Source organism: Lynx canadensis, chromosome D2 (genome assembly GCF_007474595.2).
Source record: "Lynx canadensis isolate LIC74 chromosome D2, mLynCan4.pri.v2, whole genome shotgun sequence".
NCBI classification, from domain to species: domain Eukaryota; kingdom Metazoa; phylum Chordata; class Mammalia; order Carnivora; family Felidae; genus Lynx; species Lynx canadensis.
This window is the reverse complement of record NC_044313.2, coordinates 7648907-7669421: the sequence shown is the minus strand read 5'-3', so window position 1 is coordinate 7669421 and position 20515 is coordinate 7648907. Positions and strand designations below refer to the sequence as shown.

The 20515-nt window shown below is 48.6% G+C and overlaps 1 protein-coding gene across 1 annotated transcript; it reads right to left on the bottom strand.

Annotated features, from left to right (window-relative positions):
* Positions 1-17508: 17508 nt before the first annotated feature.
* Positions 17509-20095, bottom strand: NKX1-2 (NK1 homeobox 2). The gene is made up of 2 exons (XM_030334132.1): positions 19882-20095; positions 17509-18245 (listed from the first exon to the last, which is right to left on the bottom strand). Exons 1-2 carry the CDS (start codon positions 20093-20095, stop codon positions 17509-17511), a joined length of 951 nt encoding a protein of 316 aa, XP_030189992.1.
* Between the last annotated feature and the right edge of the window lie 420 nt (positions 20096-20515).

The following is a 20515-nucleotide window of genomic DNA, read 5'->3' as shown; positions in this document are numbered from 1 at the left end:
GCGGCGCGTCACAGAGCTTAAGACGCGGCTTCCGCCCCGCCCCCGGGACGCCCTCGCCGCCCATTGGCTGGCGGCAGAGGGCTGGGCACCAATCGCCGTGCGCCCGGCCTCCGACCCTCCCCCCAGACTGCCGCGCTTCGGGGACCCCGCCTCCCACCACCGGTTCGAAAGGCTGCTCGAATCTCCTTGGCGCGACTGTTCTGGGCCGCCGCCGCGTCCCTGCGCTTCCCGTGCTGGCCTGGCCCGTGCCTTTCAGTCGGTCGCTCACCTCCCGCACTTTGCTGGCGGGAAGACGAGGCCCGAAAGGATGAAATGTCTGTTGGGCGCCCTTGGGGCTCGCGGAGTCTCCTGGGCCCCAGCCACGAGGCTATGGACCACAGGCTCGATCCTCAGCCCAGCGCTCCTTGGCCGAGCTCCCGTTCCTTGCCACGCAAAGCCTTTTGTGGGGCTCCCACCCAGCTACGCCTCAGATACGGCTGCGGGACCCCTCGAACCCTGTGAGCTTCTGAACTCACCCCCAGAAGTCATCACGGCAGCTGGTAAACACACGGCCCACCTCCTCGTGGCACTCCGTGTAAGTTTGTCTGCAGCGCCCTGCACAATCCGTGATAAAAACTCAGAACTCAAAATGGACAGTCCAGGATTATCTCGTAGTAGAATCGGAAGGGACTTGCACATCATCACTTAGCCTACACAATTTTTGTTATATATTGGAAAACAGAGACTGGGAGAGGAGAAGCCACTTACCCAGGGTTATCCCACGGGTGAGAGGCAGCCCAGCCCTGTGTACTACTGCCCTTCTCCGTGGGTGGTGGAAGACAATGGCAGGGACAAAGGACAGCACCATGATTCATGAAACCATAGTGGTCAGTCAGGCTCCCAGCTGGAAACAAATGGCACACTCCAAACTGGAAATCTGAGATGCATTTGTTAAAGGAATTATTTAAGTGTGGAGTGGTAAACCACAAGGGTGGAAAGCAACCTGGGCTCAGTGCACCCTTGTGAATCCTGGCCTGCAGGGAGGGGTGCCCAAAACCCAAAGAGAGAAAAGAAAGGAGAGGCCACCTGCCTGAGCTGTGGTCATCAGTGACCCCACTGGGAGGGTGCTGGAGTGGTAAGCATCCAAACTCTCATCTCTTGCCAGAGTTCTCCGTGGGCTGAACATATTAGGAAGCTAGAGACCTAGGGAGCCCTTTAAGGAAGTTTCTGCAGGTTACCCTCCTGGGACACCAGTTCTGTGGGAAAGGGTGGAGAGTGGATGGGGTAGGGAGGCACACGGGAGACATTCAGCACAAATAAGCAACTAAGGTTAGCCTTAGCTGAGTAGAAAGTAAAGTCCAAGCTAATGTGGTCAGGGCTGGAAAATGGTGTGGGACAGAGGCAGTGCTGTAAACAGCAGAGCCCGTGTCCCAGATGCCCAGAGCAAAGCACCAAAAGGGATTCAGTCCTCCTCGGCTCAACCTGCCCTAGACCAATGTCACTTACTCCAGTTGTTACAGCCACATGCTCTCTGGAGCTCACTGAGAGCAGGACTTTGCCTTTTAGTTCTTTGATGTCCCTCCACAAAACTGAACACAGTGTGATTTCTTGGAAGTTAGGTCATTCTGCCCTAGAGTTCAAAGAGGGATCCTTCCTCCAAGGTCCTGCTCCACAAACCTGGGCAGGTATATAGAGCCAAGCCTAGCTCTGGAAACTCTTACAGAGCCCAGGAATCCTCAGCTCTGCCTTGGCAAGTAGGGTCAGGCGTTTCTGAGTTCATGAAGGGAACGTGACACCCAAGATCTGAGTGTAACCTCAAAATATGTTGCATTGCCTTTGGACTCACAGATAAGATGCTCTTTACCCCCCCCCCAAAAAAAAATTCATTTTCAAGAACACCTGAGAATGTCTGGCTTTTATCTCTTTTCTCTCTTATCAGAAAAAAAATGCAATAGTTACAAACAACATGATAATATTTTATGGTTTTTCCGCTAGTAGTTATTTTTCAGCATAACATGACCTTGGAGCCCTGGACTGGAAAGCAGCTTGTTTTCAACCAAGAAACAGAGCTGCTCTATTTGTATGCTTTTTACTTGTACAGTCTAGAAACACGTAAAACAGACCATACTTGACAAAGGTTTTTGAGCCTCTAAAACTATTCATAGACTCAACTAATTATTCAGGAGCCGTAAATCTGGGAGATATAGAGACAGACCCATCCAACACCTAAATTAATTTCATTAGTTCACTCAACAGAGTCCCTTGAGCACCTACATGCCTGCTTCTGTAGAGGGTTTCACATCAAGCAAGAGCACAGGGGTCACTTCAGGAAGGAGAAATTCAGGAAGTGCTCTTTCAACAGGAGCGAACTGAAATCTCGCAACCTTGACCATCTAAAAGAGCTATAACTACACAAAAAGAGGAAAGAAGTCATTTTCTCCTATCGGCAACCCTCAATTATTTGGTACCCAGTAAAACAATTTATGGATTCTGCAGGCCTCTGACTTATCATTGCTTCCTTCAATGTCTAACTCGTTATTACTTGTCATTAGTGTAGCCTACATATACTTGGCCTTGAATTGAGTGAAAAGGAAAACTCCAAGCTGACAGCCAAGGAGAAAGACTGGTAAAGACACTCAGAAAATAAGTGGTGATTTTTACCCAGCAGGAGAAATTTTCCTTCCCTCCAGATTTCATTTACCCTAAAAAGATATCTTCCTACTAAAGACTTGGCAACTTTGCACGACGTGTCCTCCCAGCTGCTACAGCACTGGGCTGGGTGGGGCAGACATTTGAATCTGAAATAAACCTGCTTAAGTCCAGAAGGGATCTGGCAGGAGCAAGGTAAGCAAAATGGTAACAAGAGGTGGGGAGGAGTAGCTGGTAAAAGTTCTGAACTTAGGTCTGAACTGGGAACAATAGGCAGAGATTCAGAAATGTTGCAGTTAAAATGTTGGTGCTAGTAGGAGGATCTGCCCGCCAGGAGTATTTATTTTCTCTCCCCAGCAGCTGAACTCCACTTAAGAAGTCTAGATGCAACCAAAAAAAAAAAAAAAAAAATCTAGCTGCAGCTCCTGTCCTTCCACACCTGCCACATGACACCCTTCCTGGCTACAAAGGCCACAGTGGTCACCCACCTGCTGTCACTGTTTCACCTGCTAGCTCTATCTATGTCTTATCATCCCATGGAGGCTATAAGTTCTTGAAGGTTGAACCTGTCTTGCAGGATTTTTACAGCCTCCCAGAAACCATCTTCGTGGTGCCTTAGTAGGAATTATTATTCTACACTGTTTTCCGGTGGACAGGAATTAGTGACAGAGCAAGTGGCCATTACGGGAGTATGATCCTGAGATTCCAAAAGCCCCGGTGGCCCAAAGCCCTCCTCACTCTCAGACTAGGAACGGCAGTGCAGATGACAGCCCTGGAAGCTGGGGTTGAAGAAAAGAGGACACTTCAAACCATTATTGTCCATTATCTAAGTGCTGGAGGAATGTCATTGGGTGCAGTAAGTTTATACTGTTGAGTGCTGGAGAGGAGGAGGTAGACCAGCCCTTAGCATGGGCCATGACATCCCCAAATCTCATGGGGACAGAACTGGATCCAGGAAGGGAGCCTCCGAGGACTCTGGGATCTGGTGACTATAGCTGGAGTATACCGTGTGCCTGGAAGTCTGAGTAGAAAAAGAATGGAAAATACCAGAAGGGGAATAGAGGCCAACCAGCCACTTGGGCTTACCCAGCTAGAGGAGAAGGCTATTTAAATCAGCTCAATAGCAAGTGTTTAAAAAGAGACTCGTCTCGTGGAGGTGAAAAGTCAGCTAATCCTCAATGTTGAAGCATAATAAATGTAGTATTTTGAAATTATGAATTAGAGATATAAATGCATAGTAGATTTCAGAGCTGAAGAGCTTTAAACATGTGATCTAATACTTTTAAAGACAAATCCAAGACTCCAAGGTAAAGGCCCCAGCCAATGTTACAAGAAATAGGTAATGGACGAGCCAAGAAGCCAGGTTTCCCACCCTATCAAGTTCCACACTTGAGACAATCAGAAGATGGAATTTCAAGTAAGAAAGTTCAAGGTTAAAGTCAATTTTTTTTTTTTTACAAAAAAATCCAAGTAGTGAGTTTGCAGCCACTTATGTTGGAAATTATTTGCATTGCTCATGACTTAAAAAAATAAGAGAAATCTCAAGTGCTAGTTAAATATTTACATCCTTATCTATCCAGATACTAATAAGCTCAGTGTATTTTGCAATGATTTTTTTATTGATTCCATGAAGGCTAACTCTGAGTGCCAAAACTTGGATAACTTTTATTTGAAGTCAGAGAATCTAGAAGTCAATCCTGACTCCACTCCTTGCCTGGGTAACCTGAGATCCCACTGCTCACTTAACCGTCTTGTAAAATGGGTTATCCTGAAGACCTCTAATAAATGTGACACTAAAAGATCTACCTACTTCTAACCTACCCAGTGGCTCAAACCACGGGGGCATTAATATTTTTATTTACAATAATGAGTAAAGGTTCTTTCACAAAACTTCACCATCATCACCTGGCTTTGAATCTTCCCTCTTCTGCAGATTACTACTGAAATCTAAGTAAATCATGTCTTGTACTTACAAAGCTAGAGAAGTGCCAATTAAAAAGGCAACTGTTTTGGGGTGCCTGGGTGGCTTCCGACATCGGCCTCGGGTCATGATCTCGTGTCTCACGAGGTCAAGCCCCCCCCCCCCGTCAGGCTCTGTGCTGACAGCTCAGAGCCTGGAGCCTGCTTCGGATTCTGTGTGTGTCTCTCTCTCTGCCCCAACCCCACTCATACTCTGTTTCTCTCTTTCAGAAATAAATCAAACATTTTTTTTTTAAGGCAACTGTTTTACTACTGGGATCTGCTGGAGTAAATTTTATTTAGAACAGGCAACTTTTTTTTTTTAATTTTTTAATGTTTATTTATTATTGAGAGACAGAGAAAGACAGAGCATGGGCATGAGAGGGGCAGAGAGAGAGGGAGACACAGAATCCGAAACAGGCTCCAGGCTCCGAGCTGTCAGCACAGAACCGGATGCGAGGCCCAAACTCACAAACTGTGAGATCACGACCTGAGCCGAAGTTGGATGCTTAACCGACTGAGCCACCCAGGCGCCCCGAAAAGGCAACTTTTTAACAGTTGAAGTGGTGCTCAGATAGCTCAGAAATTGTTCCCACTCTGGCCCTACTCATGACCACCCTAGAGTTTTCTCATCTGCCCCTTGGAGGTCAGGAAGCAAAGCACAGTTGGGCTGGGTTATATGTTAGGAACTTCATTCTGAGCTGGCCTTCTTCTGGTCCTTGAACAAGCTTTGGTAACACCTTCCCACGTATGTTAGTTTTCTAAAGGAAACTTGTCATAAATCCAGAGAGGTAGCCCAGTGCCCTACTGGGCAGATTATGGAAAAAAACAGTTCCAATTTTCTTCCTAATTTCCAAAGAGTGAGATATTTGAAGGAACTTTGGAAGTCATCCAATTATATAAAGCATGTAGCTCTTTATTTCTTTTTTCTTTTTCTTTCTTTCTTTTTTGAGAACTCTATGGAACTACTTTCCTCTCAGACACTTTCACTCCCAAGCAACTTCTTTTTGTTTTGTAAATAGTTAATACTTTGCCTCATTTACAAGTCAAAGCAAATTTAAAAGTACACCCCAAGAACTCTTCCTCCTGCCCCAAAGCCATCCAGTCAGCATCCCCTACCAAGGGCAACTCTTTGTATTAGCTTCTGGTTTCTCGACTCTTCATACAAATAGAAGCAAATACAAATGCCATTATTTTCTCCACTTTCTAACACCCCTGAGAGCAGGTTATATGTGCCCCAGAGCTCCCTCTGTGTCAATAGGGAGAGAGGGCCCTCATTCTTTTGTTTACAGCTGCTTAATAGCCCCATTGCAGGACACTTGGATTATTTCCAATCTTTTGCTATTGCAAAGTGTGTCACAACAGATAACCTCATCTGTGACATTTCATAAAAGTGTAGCTGTAGGATAAAGTCCTACAAGTAGGATTGCCAGGTCACAGGACTGACCTGCACTTCCAATTTCAAGGCTAAGACTCTAAATCCAGCTCTCCGAGGAGAGCAAAGCAGGCTGGCGTGGTCCACGGAATGGTGCCATCTCTGAAAGGGGTAGCGAACAAATTGAAGGCAGTTGGAAAACTTAGAGCGATTTCCCACTGCGACATTCAACTGTGTGGCCATGTTTCTAAGTAGTTGATTTTTATTGAGCTGATACATCTGTGATGACCTGAAAGGGGAAAAAAATTGCTTCTATTGCTACACAAAAGTTATGAACAACTTCTTTTTTAGTGTGGTGTTGCCTCAGACTCGTTATCCAAATTTCTGAAAAGGTTGTGGAAAAATAGAACCAACCCCAAACACCGGAGAATACGACCATATGAGACCCTACAAAAGGTGAAAAGGTAGTTCGATCATTTAATGGCAATTGATTGGGTGCAACATATTCCAGTGTGAGAGGTAAAAGATCCCCAAGATATGTAGATGAATTGGCAGAGAAAGAGAGTGAGAGACAGAGAGAAAGAAACGGGCAGGCTCTCCCAGACGGAAGAAGCAATGACTCCAGACAGAATGTAGCAGGTGCTAAGGGATTAAGGTGAGGCCTTGCCTGCTAGAAGATCTGGCCACCCAGGCAGAGAAAAGCAATGTGTCAGGATTTAGTCTGGGAGGAAGTGTAAGATGTGATAAGGATGTGCAGGAAGAAATGTTAGAAATTCTATTTATATTTAATTTTTTAATTTTTTTAATGTTTATTTATTTTAAATTTTTTAAAATCTTCATTATTTATTTTTAAGAGAGAGTATGAGCAGGGGAGGGGCAGAGAGAGAGGGAGACACAGAATCTGAAGCAGGTTCCGGGCTCCGAGCTGTCAGCACAGAGCCCGACGCGGGGCTCGAACCCACGAACCGTGAGATCATGACCCGAGCCGAAGTCAGACGCTTAACTGACTGAGCCACCCAGGCGCCACATATGTATATATATATTTTTAAAGCTTTTATTTATTTTGAGAGAGAGAGAGACAGAGAGCACAAGCAGTGGAGAGGCAGAGAGAGAGAGAAAACCCCAGGCAGGCTCTGCACTGTCAGCATGGAGCCCCAAGTAGAAGTTGAACTCACAAACCATGAGATCATGATCTGAGTCGAAATCAAGAGTCCGAAGCTTAACCGACTGAGCCACCCGGGGGTCCCCGGAACCCCAGCAGGCTCCGGGCCCTGAGCTGTCATCACAGAGCCCAACGCGGGGCTCGAACCCATGAACCGTGAGATCATGACCTGAGCCAAAGGCGGATGCTTAGCCAACTGAGCCACCCAGGCAACCCAAAGCTAGCAAGTTTGTAAGGGCAAAAAAACCAATCACGATTCATCTCAGGAAAACAAGTAACTCTGATCCTTTGAACATATCTCGCAAATAACATTAGCTTCTATGTTAATAGTGTCTGCCACACCCTGGGAGTTATAAATGCCTGGCAAGACCTTTGTAAAACACAAACCAGATCTGTATAGAACAAGCATGGCAGAAGTGACATCAATAGCCTATTTATTTCCAGCCCGAATTCCAAATGACATCCGTGCTAAGGAGAGTGTTGCTTCATACAGAAACGGCTGACAAGAAAGCCATGGCATTTTCTACACTTTGTTGCACCAGGTGCGCACCTGTCTGGGACTTTCACTCACCCGAGCTCCTCTCCCAGGCCCAGCCAGGGTCTTCCTGTTGCATTTCCAGATGCTAGGATAGCACTTGGCACACAGCTGGTGCTCAGTAATTGCGCAAAGGAAGGGAGGGAGGAGTCTTTGGAGTATAATTATTTTAATGTACAAAAAAAGAGGGGGAGGAGTAGGGTATGTGTTTTGAATATACAAAGAATTCTTAAAATTCAACAACAAAAGTTGTTTGCTTAAAAAGTTGTTCGCTTAAGTTTTTCGCTTAAAAAGTGAGCGAAAGGTTTACATGCACATTTCTCCAAAGACCTACGAATGGCAACAGGCACATGAAAAGATGTTTAATATCATTAGTGATTAGGGAAATACAAATCAAAACCACAATGAGATACATTTTACACCGACTAATTGGTTTTAATTTGAAAACAGTAATAACAGGGGCTCCTGGGTGGCTCAGTCGGTTAAGAGTTCGATTTCGGCTCAGGTCAGGATCTCACGGTTTGTGGGTTGGAGCCCAGTGTCGGGCGCTGTGCTGACAGTTCAGAGTTTAGAGCCTGCTTGGGATTCTGTGTCTCCCTCTCTCTCTGCCCCTCCCTCACTCATGCTCTGTCTCTCTCTGTCTCTGTCTCTCTCAAAAATAAATAAACATTAAAAATTAAAAAAAAAACAGTAATAATAAAAATTGTTGGTAAGGATGTGGAAAAATCGGAGCCCTCATTGTTGCTGGTGGGAAATGTACAAGGGTGCAGAATACTCTAGGATTCCTTAACAACTTAAACATGGAATTACCATGTGAGCCAGTAATCCCACCCCTACTTACATACTGAAGAGAACCAAAGACAGGCGTGCAAACAAAAACTCTTACGCGAATGTGTACGGCAGCATTATTCACAATCGCAAAAGTGTGGAAAGAACCCGAATGTCCATCGACTGAGGAATGGATAACCAAAATGTGGGCTCTCCCTACGGTGGGTATTAATCAGCCATGAGAAGCAGTGAAGTACTAACACCTGCTAAAACATGGATGAACACAATGAAAACGTTACATGAGAAAGAAGCTAAGCAAGAAAGGCCGTGTTTTATATGATCCCACTTATAGGAAATATCCAGGGAAGACAAATGTGCAGAGGAAGCCGACTAGTGGCTGTTAATGTACAGGCAGTGGGGATGGATGGTAACTACTTAATGGGTGCAGGGTCTCTGCGTGAGAGGATGAAAACGTTCTGGAACCAGATAGAGGAGATGGTTCCTTAATATTGTGGCTATACCTCTTGCCACTAAATCAAATGCTTTAATGGTAAATTCGGCGTAATGTATATTTTCCCGATTAAAAAAAGGCTGAGGGGCATCTGGCTGGCTCAGTCGGTGGACCGTGCAACTCTTGATCTCAGGGTTGTGAGTTCAAGCCCCCACGTTGGGTGTAGAGATTACTTAAAAATAAAATCTTTTGGGGCGCCTGGATGGCTCAATTTGTTAAGCTTCCGACTTCGGCTCAGGTCAGGATCTCAGGGTTCATGGGTTTGAGCCCTGCATCAGGCTCTGTGCTGACAGCTCAGAGCCTGGAGTCTGCTTTGGATTCTGTCTCCCTCTCTCTGCCCCTCCCCTGCTCACCCTCTGTCTTTCTCTGTCTCTAAAATAAATAAACATTAAATTAAAAAAAAATAAAAAATAAAATCTTTTAATAAATAAATAAGCTTAAAGATTTAAAATGTTTTGAAAGATTTAGAAGTGTGACTCAAGAATAAGGTATTTTTTTTTAATTTTTTTTTTTTTTTTTTACATTTTATTTATTTTTGAGAAACAGAGTGAGACAAAGCGTGAGCGGGGGAGGGGCAGAGAGAGAAGGAGACAGAATCTGAAGCAGGCTCCAGGCTCTGAGCAAGCAGTCAGAACAGAGCCTGATGCGGGGCCCAAACCTACAAACTCTGAGATCATGACCTGAGCCGAAGTCGGACGCTCAACCGACTGAGCCACCCAGGCGCCCCTGAGGTATTTTTATTAAGACACCTTGTGAATTTATCAGACAAGACGCGGTATTTTTGTGGTATCTCTTGAATAACTGCTATGGGCTCTATTCACCAATATTACTGAACTATATGGAAAGAAGCTCATTTTACACTAGAGATGTGCTTGAACTTTGTTTTGATGTCTTTAAAAAGATTCCGTCAGAATATTGCTTAGATGTGAGTGGGGATTTTTAGGCTCCAAGAGGAGTTGGTTAGTTTCCTTCTATGGTACTTAGTACTGTACTCTTTTTTTTTTTTAATTTTTAAGTTTATTTATTTTGAAAGAGAGCACAAGCCGAGGAGGGGCAGAGGGAGAGAGAGAGGGAGAGAAAATTCTAAGCAGTCTCTGCATTGTCAGTGCGGAGCCTGATGCATGGCTTGAACTCATGAACTGTAGGATCATGACCTGGGCTGAAGTCAGACAGACGCTTAACCGAGGCGCCCAAGTGCCCCATTCATAGGAACTAAGTATTCTGAATCCCTAAGAACTTAGAGTGACTTAGAGCCACAAATGATGATGTACCAAAAAGAGCCCCCTGTGCCACCCCAGAACCCCTTAGAAAAAAATGCATTTGTGAAAGAAAAGACCTTTTAAAAAGGGAAGAAACTAGCCTTTTAATGGTTACTTTGAAACCTTCCTGCACATTGGTGGTAATTTGGAACCTCATGACTGTGGTGCTCTCAAAGTGCAGCCTAACTGTCCCCCAGACCCGGCCCCTTTTGCCTTAGGATCTGCAGGTTATTTACAAGTAAAGACAGGGTGCCTGGGTGGCTCAGTCAGTTGAGCATCTGACTTCAGCTCAGGTCATGATCTCGCAGTTCATGAGTTTGAGCCCCGCGTCCGGCTCTGTGCTGACAGCTCAGAGCCTGAAACCTGCTTTGGATGTTTTCTCTCCCTCTCTCTCTGCCCCTTCCCCAACCACACTCTGTCTGTCTGTCTCGCTCTCTCTCTGTCTCTGTCTCTCAAGAATGAATGTTAAAAAAAAATTTTTTTTAAGAAAATAAAAGCAAAGAGAACAGCAGCTCCTTTTGTAAATGTATTAACTACACATGAAAGAAAATGACTCACAAGAAGGGAATCGATTTTGTAAAATAAATAATTTTACAAGATTGTCCACTCAGCTCTTTTGTGTGGACTGTCTACTGTCCTCTCCCGCCCCCTGTGTTCTTGGCCAGAGTAAATCTCGCAAAGGATGAGCACTGTGTAATCAGCAGCTGCCCGGGAGAGCATTTATTGGGGCGCCTGGCTGGCCCAGAGGAGCATGCTGACTCTTGATCTCAAGGTCATGAGTTCCAGCCCCACATGGGGTGTAGAAGTTACTTAAATAAATAAAACTTAAAAAAAAAAAAAAAGCGCTTATTGAAAATGAAGTCCCCAGGGTGCCCGGCTGCCTCAGTTATTAGAGCCTGTGACTCCTGATCTCAGGGTTTTAAATTTGAGCCCCACATGGGGTGTAGAGATTACTTAAAAACAAAATCTTTAAGGGGCGCCTGGGTGGCTCAGTCAGTTAAGGGTCTGACTTCGGCTAAGGTCATGATCTCACAGTTCGTGAGTTCGAGCCCCGCATTAGGCTCTGTGCTGACAGCTTAGAGCCTGGAGCCTGCTTCAAATTCTATGTCTCCCCCTTTCTCAGCTCCTCCCCCGCTCATGTTCTGTCTCTCTCTCCTTCAAGAATAAACAAAAACGTTAAAAAAAAAAATCCCAAGGTTGGGCCTTGGTCCAACCCCTCGGTTACCTACATAAGCCAATCTCTACACTGGCAAGAAGAACCTTAACAATTACTAAGAGCGTATATGTGCCTCTTGGAGACTTAGACATTTGAGGAAACTCGCCTCAGATTGCATAGCTGGTAAGTGGTAGGGGGAAAATAAAGGGTCCTCTTTATTTTTTTTTTAATGTTTATTTTTGAGAGAGAAATAGAGAGAAACAGAGAGTGAGCAGAGGAGGGGCAGAGAGAGAGGGAGACACAGAATCGGAAGCAGTCTCTAGGCTCTGAGCTGTCAACACAAGAGCCAGAGGCAAGGCTCAAACTCACGAACCATGAGATCGTGACCCGAGCCAGTCTGTCGCTTAACAGACTGAGCCACCCAGGTGCCCCGTGGGTTGTCTTCTTTTTGTCTCCACAAACCACCATGATCACAGAAAAGATAGGAATACACAGACTGTAACCTACCCTGTGTCTGGGAATTCATTTGACCTAAATTTCCACCATCCAAAACCGTTGGCACAGAATGGGTGCTCAGTACAAGTCTGGCAGGAAGGAAGGAGGAGGGGGAGGGAGGATGGAGGAGCAATGGAATACCCTTTCTTTCCAACACTGATACTTAGCTATAACTACTGCTTCAGGGTCCTCTGTCCCTCTCTCTCTGCCCCTCCCCTGCACTCTCTTTCTCTCTCTCTCTCTCTCTCTCTCTCAAAAATAAACTTTTTTTCAATGCCCAAGCAGCGCTCAGATCATTAAAAAAAAATTACCAAATATTTTATATGACTGGTGGCCTCATGTACCATTTAAATCATCCTGGAGTCATCAGGCCCAGCTTTCAGGCTCTGCTCTTCTCTTACTGTGAGACCTTAGGCGAGTCTCATAACCTCGCCGAGTCTCAGTTTCTTCGGTAACACGGACAACCTGGGGCAAGTCCCCTCCTCTCTAAGACTCAGTTTGTCTTACCAGTGGGCAGATGTGACAGGGCATTCACCGAAACAGATCGCCAATGGCCAACAGGCATATGGAGAGGCAGTCAACATCATTACCCGTCAGGAAATGAAATTTAAAACCAGAGTGCGATGCCGACTACATAGCTTCCAGGACCATCAGATGGAAAAGGTGGTCAATACTATATGTTGGGAGGATGTGGAACACCTGGAACTCTCCTCCCTTGCAGGTGGGAATGGAAATCGCCCCCACACGCTGGAAGACTGGTTGACTGTATCTAAAGCTAGGCATCTGCGCACCCAGTGACCCCACTGCTGGATACATTATCAACGGAAATAGGAAGATATGTTTACCAAAAGATGTGTGTAAGACAGTCCAATCAAAATAATGAAGGAGTATTTGATCACCCACCACCAGTAGAATGGATAAACGAGTTGTGTCTCCAGTGCTATGCTAACGGTAATAGGAATGGATAATCTACAACTATATGCCACACAACATGGATGAAACTCATAAATAATGTTGAGCAAAGACAGCCAGGCACAAAGAGTATATATACTGCAGGATTCCTTTTCCATAATTAAAAGAAAAAGAAAACGAGGCACAAGTAATCTGTGCTTTCGGATGTCCGTGGGGGAGGCAATCACTGCAAGGGGACACAAGGGGGCTCTGAGATGCTCATCCTGTTCTGTTTCTTGACCTGGATGCTGATTATAAAGGTATATTTTTTTTTTCAAGATTTTATTTTTAAGCAATCTCTACACCTGAAGTGGGGCTTGAACCTGCAACCCCGAGATGAATAGTCACACGCTCCACTGACTGAGCCAGCCACGTGCCCCTAGGAAGGTGTATTCTGTTTGTGAAAAGGCACCAAGCTGTACGTGTCGGGTATTTTCAGTTTTCTGTATGTTTATCATGCTGCAGTAAAAATTTTGTAAATGAGGTGGTCGGGCTAGGTACAGCGTGCTTACTGTCCTTCCCGGCGTCAAGCTGGGAGTAACAACTACCTTCAGTGTGCCAGGAACTAAATGTTTTCCATACAAATTGCTCATCTGAGCTAGGCACCACGGTGAGGAAACTGAGGCCCAAGACACAGGGAACTTGCCAAGTTCATATATGGACTCGGGGGTGGAAGTGGCTTCGAACCCAGCCACTCAGAGGTCACGGGCCTCACCTGTGGTCCTTGATAACCACAGCCCCAGAGAACCAGGGAGGGTTAGGTATGGGGAAGCCTGGCTTTCTCCAGCTGGCATTCCCCTCCCACTTCCTGCAGGGACCGAGTCCTCCTGTCTCCAAGGCTCCCTCTCCCTTTGTCTCCACAACTGGGCTCCCGGGGGATTTTCTTCCAACTAGAAGCAAGAAGGGACATTTCCTATTTCTCTTTCCCTGAATCTGGTCTTCCCACTTCATTCACGCTTACATGCTTCCCTTCAGTTGACCTTAAGGGGGGAATTATGTTGTTGTTTTTAAGTTTTTAATGTTTATTTTATTTTTGAGAGACAGAGTAGAGTGCGAGCAGGGGAGGGACAGAGAGAGGGAGACACAGAATCCGAAGCAGGCTCCAGGCTCTGAGCTGTCAGCATAGAGCCCGACGTGGGGCTCGAACCTGAGATCACAACCTGAGCGGAAATCAAGAGTTGGACGCGTAACCGACTGAGCCACCCAGGCACCCTGAGGGGGAATTATGTTTTTAAGTGTACTTATTAGCATTTATTGAAGAATATCTTGTTGGCCTATTGATAATTTTTAAAACTAGTTCAGGGACACCTAGGTGGCTCAGTCGATTAAGCGTTTGACTTCCACTCAGGTCATGATCCTGCGGTTTGTGAGTTCGAGCCCCGCGTTGGGCTCTGTGCTGACAGCTCGGAGCCTGGAGCCTGCTTTGGATTCTGTGTCTCCTTCTCTCTCTCTGCTCCTCCCCCACTTGTACTCTGTCTCTCTCTGTCTATCAAAAATAAATAAATGTAAAAAAAATTTTTTTAAACTAGTTCAATAGGTGCTTAGCAGTTATTTCTAAAAAGACAAATACACTAAATTGATCCGTGCCCATAAAACGGATGGGGATTTCTCAACATATAAGACGCTCTCCACTCACTCCCCTTCTTCTTGGCTGTGGGGTTTCAAGTGGGGATCTGAAATGGTCATTTTTTAACATCAGAAATCTATGACCAATGGATGGCGCAACTCCAAAAAGTGACCTACCAGGCACTTTATAAGGTACTAAGAACTTGCAAAGTAAGTCTAGGAAGTTAATGTCCTAAAAATCTGGTACATAGGTGTTGATTTAATTTGTAGCCACTAACAAAATTCTGTAAGATGCTTCACTTTTGCTTTGAAAATGGCCCTGTTGGGGCGCCTGGGTGGCCCAGTCGGTTAAGCGGCCGACTTCGGCTCAGGTCATGATCTCGCGGTCTGTGAGTTCGAGCCCCGCGTCGGGCTCTGTGCTGACAGCTCAGAGCCTGGAGCCTGTTTCGGATTCTGTGTCTCCCTCTCTCTGACCCTCCCCCGTTCATGGTCTGTCTCTCTCGTCTCAAAAATAAATAAACGTTAAAAAAAAAAACTAAAAAAAAAAAAAAAAGAAAATGGTCCTGTGTGTTTGTATATACTGCCTGCCAGGGTAGCCACTCCGTGTATGTTTGGCATGGGTTTGGCAAAGTACCTAACCTGGCATGAAAAAGTAGTGTCAGGGTGGAGATACCCTCAATTTGTGAATACTAGCTGGCGAGGGGAGGGGACACATACATACAAACTCTGATAATTACAAAATTAGTTGAAAACTTTGCTAAGAGAAAACAAGAAACAGTTAAATGAGAAAGCATTACAAAAAGGATTTATTAGACAAACACATCCATGGATTTGGTTGGAAAGCCACGGGGCCTTTCAAAGCAGCACAAATCCAAAGTCACACACTTGGAGCATTACTCTGCTACAAGGTGTCCTAACAGGAAAGGTCAAGAATGACAGCACTTCAAGCTAGTCCGCAGATAAGCTTCCCACCTCCCTCCCTAGTCCCTCTCTTCCGACTGGAGTCTTCTGGGATTCTGGTACCTGAGAGATGAAATGTTTCCACATCTTATGGAAATTCAGCTTCTCGTTACAGATCTTGCCTCTGTGTACTTGAATTGCCTGTTTGTGACACATGGGTGTTGCTTTTCAGAAACCAAGGAGCAGTTATTGAGGGAGTGTTTATCAACGCGTAAAGTGAATAAAATGTTCTCTACCATAGTAACTGCATGTTTAATCTCATCTGGCATCAATTGTCTTTTAGAAACAATGCACTGTTTGGGGACACTCTTCTTTAAAATAGAAGGAAAAGAGTAATTAGTAAATAATACGCAATTAAATGATACACATTCTCAAATCTTGTGAGAGTCCTGTGAATACGGAGTCTTCACTGAATTTGGCATAAGGGAGGGGGGATATTTTCTATCATTTCTGATAACCATAGAACTAGATATTTCAAAATTATGGTATCATGTGTTCATGATACCAAACTGCATGTACTTTAGAAGAAGCCCGTGATCATTAAATTTAATTTTTAATGGCACAGGCTATCAAAAAATGGCAAGCGGATGCTATCCACGTAGATAGCAGCAGGCCTCAAATAATCAAATCCAGGTAAGGAAGAAATAAACGTGACCTAGTTAGGCAGAGCTGGGTTTCTGAGATATGAGCTTCAAACACATTACATAGAAAACTAAAAGCAGCATTCCAAACAAGTCTGGCATGAGAATTTTACAGAGTAATTTTTTAAGGGAGAAAAAAGTAGCAGTTGGAACTAAGGGCCATACATTAAGCTGTGGCAGTTGAATCCATTATGGGTACGATTTTGCTTCTGCTTTAGCCCAAGAAATACTTCCTTCACACCCTTGACAACCCTTCACATGTTCACCATGCCATGAGAGAGTCTGTTTGGAACAAGAATTGCTCTAGATGAAGCTCTAATAATGTTGAGTTTGTGCTTTTAAAAAATAGCCCAGCAGGCATTCACTTGCGAATGTCCCCTCTCTGTAAAGACAGCTTTCATACCATTCTTTTCTAATCTGATACTCTAATAGGAACTTTTGCCTGCTGCTCAAAAAAAAAAAAAGTCCAATTCATGACAGTCACGTGTGCTGGAGGAGCTCAGCTCTCCCAGCTTTTGGTTCACTATTTGCAGGCCTAGGAATTGCCGGGACCGATGTAGGAGCCAGGACTGAAGTTTTAAGAATATCAAAGACTGGAAATCAAAACAGGCAGCCTGAGGCATAGGCTTCGAACCACGGGTCCCTTCCTTATCATTTTTACGCGTTTGAGGCCATTGCCTGGTTCGGGAAACTGCTCAGAAAATGTGCAGCGCGGCGGAACTGTGTCTGCGTTAGCAGGTAAGCCCGGCCACAAAGCCGTTACGTTTCCTAGCAGAGACTTCTAGGGCTTCTCAGAAAAGTAAGAGACGTAGTCTCTCAGGAGAGTCCGTTTGGAACAAGAATTGTGCTCAAGTCCCAATCTGAAATGAAAATCTAAAAACGTAGAAATTTGTGCATCTGAAAAATAGTCCATTTCACCGCGGCAGTGTGTGCTCGTGGACCCAGCTCGTTCAATATTTGGGAGGAAGCCTTGGTTTGGGGCCAATAATCAAGTACAGAAAGGGAGACCATCCGCTCCGAAAAGGGCAAGCTGCTTACCACGTGTGTGAGCTAAAATGTTCGAAGATTCCATCCTAATTGTGAGCGACCCGTGGGCAGGAAGTCTCGGGTCCCCGGCATCTGCAACTCCGCAGCGCGGCAGTGTTATTAGCCCTGCTCGGGACACCCAGACCCTCAAAAGGAGCCCTTGAACCGAATGGAGCCTGACCCAAAGCGAAGAGCCAAGTTCAGAAACGCCAAGCTCTGAGGGCAGCCTTCATTTCGGGGCACTTTTAAAGACGGCAGATCCTTGATCCCCTTTGCGGATCTCGTGGATTCAGGGGGTCGGCGCGGCGGCAAGGGGCGCTGCGGGAGTCGGCAGGCGGCCTCTCCCTGCCCTCCGGTGGCGCCTCCCCAGAGCTGGAAAGGAAGCGGCGCGCAGACACCCGCTCACCACGAGGGGGCGGGCCGTGCACGTCGGCGCCCCTCGGTGGAACCGGGACCACACGACGACGCCAGTCATTTGTGAGTCCCGACGAAGTGGACCCCCGAGAAGCTCCAGGTTCATAGGTGCGGGGTGTAGAAAGGGGTCAGGTAGGAGGGTCCGAGGAAGGACGCAAAGGGGCCCCCGGCGGCGGCGGCGGCCGTCGGCGGGAAGGAGGTGGCGGCTGGGAAGAGGACGTTGGCCGCCGAGTAGGAGGGGAAAGTCTGGAAGGGCAGCGCGCCCGGCCCGGGGGCGCCGGGGCTGCCTCCCGAGCCGCCGCCGCCCGCCGCGGCTGCCGTTCCGGGCGCCCCGGGCTGGGGCGCGCCGCTCCCCGCCTGCGCCGCACCGTCGGCGCCCGGGTTCTGCTTCTTCCACTTGGTCCTGCGGTTCTGGAACCAGATTTTGACCTGCGTCTCGGTGAGGCTGAGCGACAGCGCGAGGTTCAGGCGCTCGCACACGGACAGGTAGCGCGTGGCCCGGAACTTGTTCTCCAAAGCCACCAGCTGCTCGTAGGTGAAGGCGGTGCGCGCGCGCCTGGGCTTGGCGCAGCGGGGCTCCGTGCGCCGGCGCCGGGGCCGCGGGGAGTCGGGCGAGCCCGGGGAGCCCGCCAGCCCGCCGGGGGCCCGCTCCCCCGCCGCCGCCGCCGCCGCCGCCCGGGACTCGGGGGAACGCGCCGGGTCCGCTTCCAGGCGCGCGGCCCGCTCCCTCCGCCGCCGCCGCCGCCCCGCGTCCTCGGCCTCCTCCTCCTCCTCCTCGGCCTCCTCGGCCTCCGAGCCCTCCAAGGGGGACGCCGCGCCCGCGCCGCGGTCCGCAGCATCTAGTGGAAAAGGGGCGGGTGACCAGAAGCCCCGCACGACCCAGCCCCTCCGGGTCCCCAGAACTCCTCCTCCTCCTGTTCTTTTTCAGAGCCCCCAGGTCGGCCCCTCTCCGGCATCGCGCTCCCCCCTCCCCCACCCCCGCGACCACACATCCTCGCAAGCCAGGATTTGGGGTTTAGGGGTGCGGTATCCTCTTGCTCTTTACTCAGCTGCCGCCTAGCCGACTTCCAAGAAGTGTGTTTTGAATGAATGAGTGACACCTTGCATTAAGAAAAAATAATGACCATATTGGACAATATTGGGAGGGTAGGATCACTGTACGTTGAGACATCGAAATGTCAAGTGCGTTTAGGGCTGTGTCTCTCTGGTCGCTAGAAGCCTATTTTGGTCTGGAACTCCTAGCAATTAAAAAAGAAGTTATTAAGCCCCCCCCCCCACCTTAAAGTGAAATTCCCTCTTTCCCATCTTCTCTCTCCTGCCGTGTTAATAGAGTTTCAGATTTGTGCGGGGCCGGATCGATAGATGTCATCTATTAAAGGTAAGTTTTAATCGAACAATATTAGGATCAGACAGGGAAAGGGGGTTTGAAGTCGGTACCTGCAAGCTGCGGGCAGGAGATATGCAGGCGCCAGTAATAGAATATCGATCATGGAGGTGGGGGGAGGGGAGAGCGGCCCCTCCGAGGGGCGATCCGAACAATTACCAGGCAGACTACCCTGGCCCAAGCGCAGCCGCCAGAGGCGCCCGGAGGCCCAGACAATCACTGCCAAACTTGGGGAGGAGAAGCGGGGGGCTGTGCCACATCCAGCGTCTCTCCAGGGAGCCTCGTGCCCACGCTTCACCCAGCACGGATCCTGCTGTCTTTTGTCCTACCTTCCGGGCACAAACTCTCCCAGGCTTCTCATCAAGTGTCCACCAGAGTTAGGTCAAAATGTTTCGAGGAGAGAGGACCACGGCGGCCTCCCCTCGCCCCACTCCATCCCTGCTCCCACCCCAGTCAATGGTTGGGTCTGGGGAGAGAGAGCGCTTGGGGCAGCGGCATCTCTGCAGGTGTCTCTATGGTGGGAAGGGTGGTTGGAAGTGGGCACGCGGTGCTTAAACCTGACCTCGCACTCACGAAGACCCCTCCACATGATTTCATCTCTGTTTCCTCAATCATAAAATGGAGGCAGTATTCATGATGTTCTCTACCTCGTGGGTTCTGAAGTTTTCCATGACTTTTATCCCCGTCTCTAGGCTAGGCCCTGGCACGTAGCGGGCGCATTAAATGCCCGATAAATGAGTGAGCCTGGATAATAAGGTGGACGCCCCTGTTTAGTTTCCACTGCCGAGCAAAAAAATAGAACTGTGGCGCTTAGTGACTTGGCCGGTGAGTAGGGACCAGCTTTGGTAGGCAAATCCCTGACCCAGGATGTTGGGGGCCTCTTTTCTGCCTCAACTCAGTTCCGACACAGAGGCAAGGCAACACTTTGCACCTCGTCCCGGGTGGCCTTCTCCCTTTGGCGAACGCCCCGCTAAGGGCCGCTCACTCTGTCCCTGGTTGCCCTCCCCCTCTCCCCCCGCGCGCCTCCAACTCCCCCATGGCATCATCTGGGCTGAGGCTTCCCGGAACTGGGGACCGCTTCGCATCCTTACCAGGGGTCTCCCGCTGCCGAGCTGAGTCCCCCGGGCTGGCGTCCTTCCCCGCTTCGGCCTCTGCCAAACTTTTCTTGGCTTCCCGGGGAGCAGGACGCACGGCCGGGAGCGCAGCGCGGGTGAATTTCTGCGGGTCCAGGATGTCCAGGACAGAGAAGGAAATCTTGTGGTGGGCGGGAGCCGCCTTGGCCCCGCCGTCCTGCCATGCCAGCATGCCCGCCGCCCGCGGGCCCGAGGCCGGCGGCGCGGGGTCCGGGATGGCCGCGCTTGGGCTTGCCTTCGGCTGTGGCGGGGCCGCCGCTCTCCGGCCAGTAGGAGGGTCGCGGCGGCCAAGTGAAGCCGGGGAGGGGGGCGCGGGGGCGGGGCTGGGCGAGAGCCGCGGGGGCGCGGCGCCGGGATTGGCACTTGCTCGGCCCGGGCCCCCACCACGTGCAGGGCGCGCTCGCCGCAGCCCCACGACTGCCCCGCGCCGCGCGGGGGCCGCTGGCCTCGGCACGGGGGCGCCTGCGTGAGCCCGGCGCGCGCGCCCGCCCCTGCACCGCCGCCGGCTCCGCGCGCCTCCGCCCGACCCACGGGGACTGCTGGCGTGCGCGAGCGAGGGATCGTGCGACGATTCCCTCCTGGGGGACACCCC

What these genes read in the sequence shown, in the direction of transcription:
- NKX1-2 (XM_030334132.1), bottom strand. Translation starts at nt 20,095, where the DNA reads ATGCTGGCATGGCAGGACGGCGGGGCCAAGGCGGCTCCCGCCCACCAC. An exon ending in TCGGCAGCGGGAGACCCCTG is followed by an intron (nt 18,246 to 19,881) that starts GTAAGGATGCGA and finishes CTTTTCCACTAG; the next exon opens with ATGCTGCGGACCGCGGCGCG.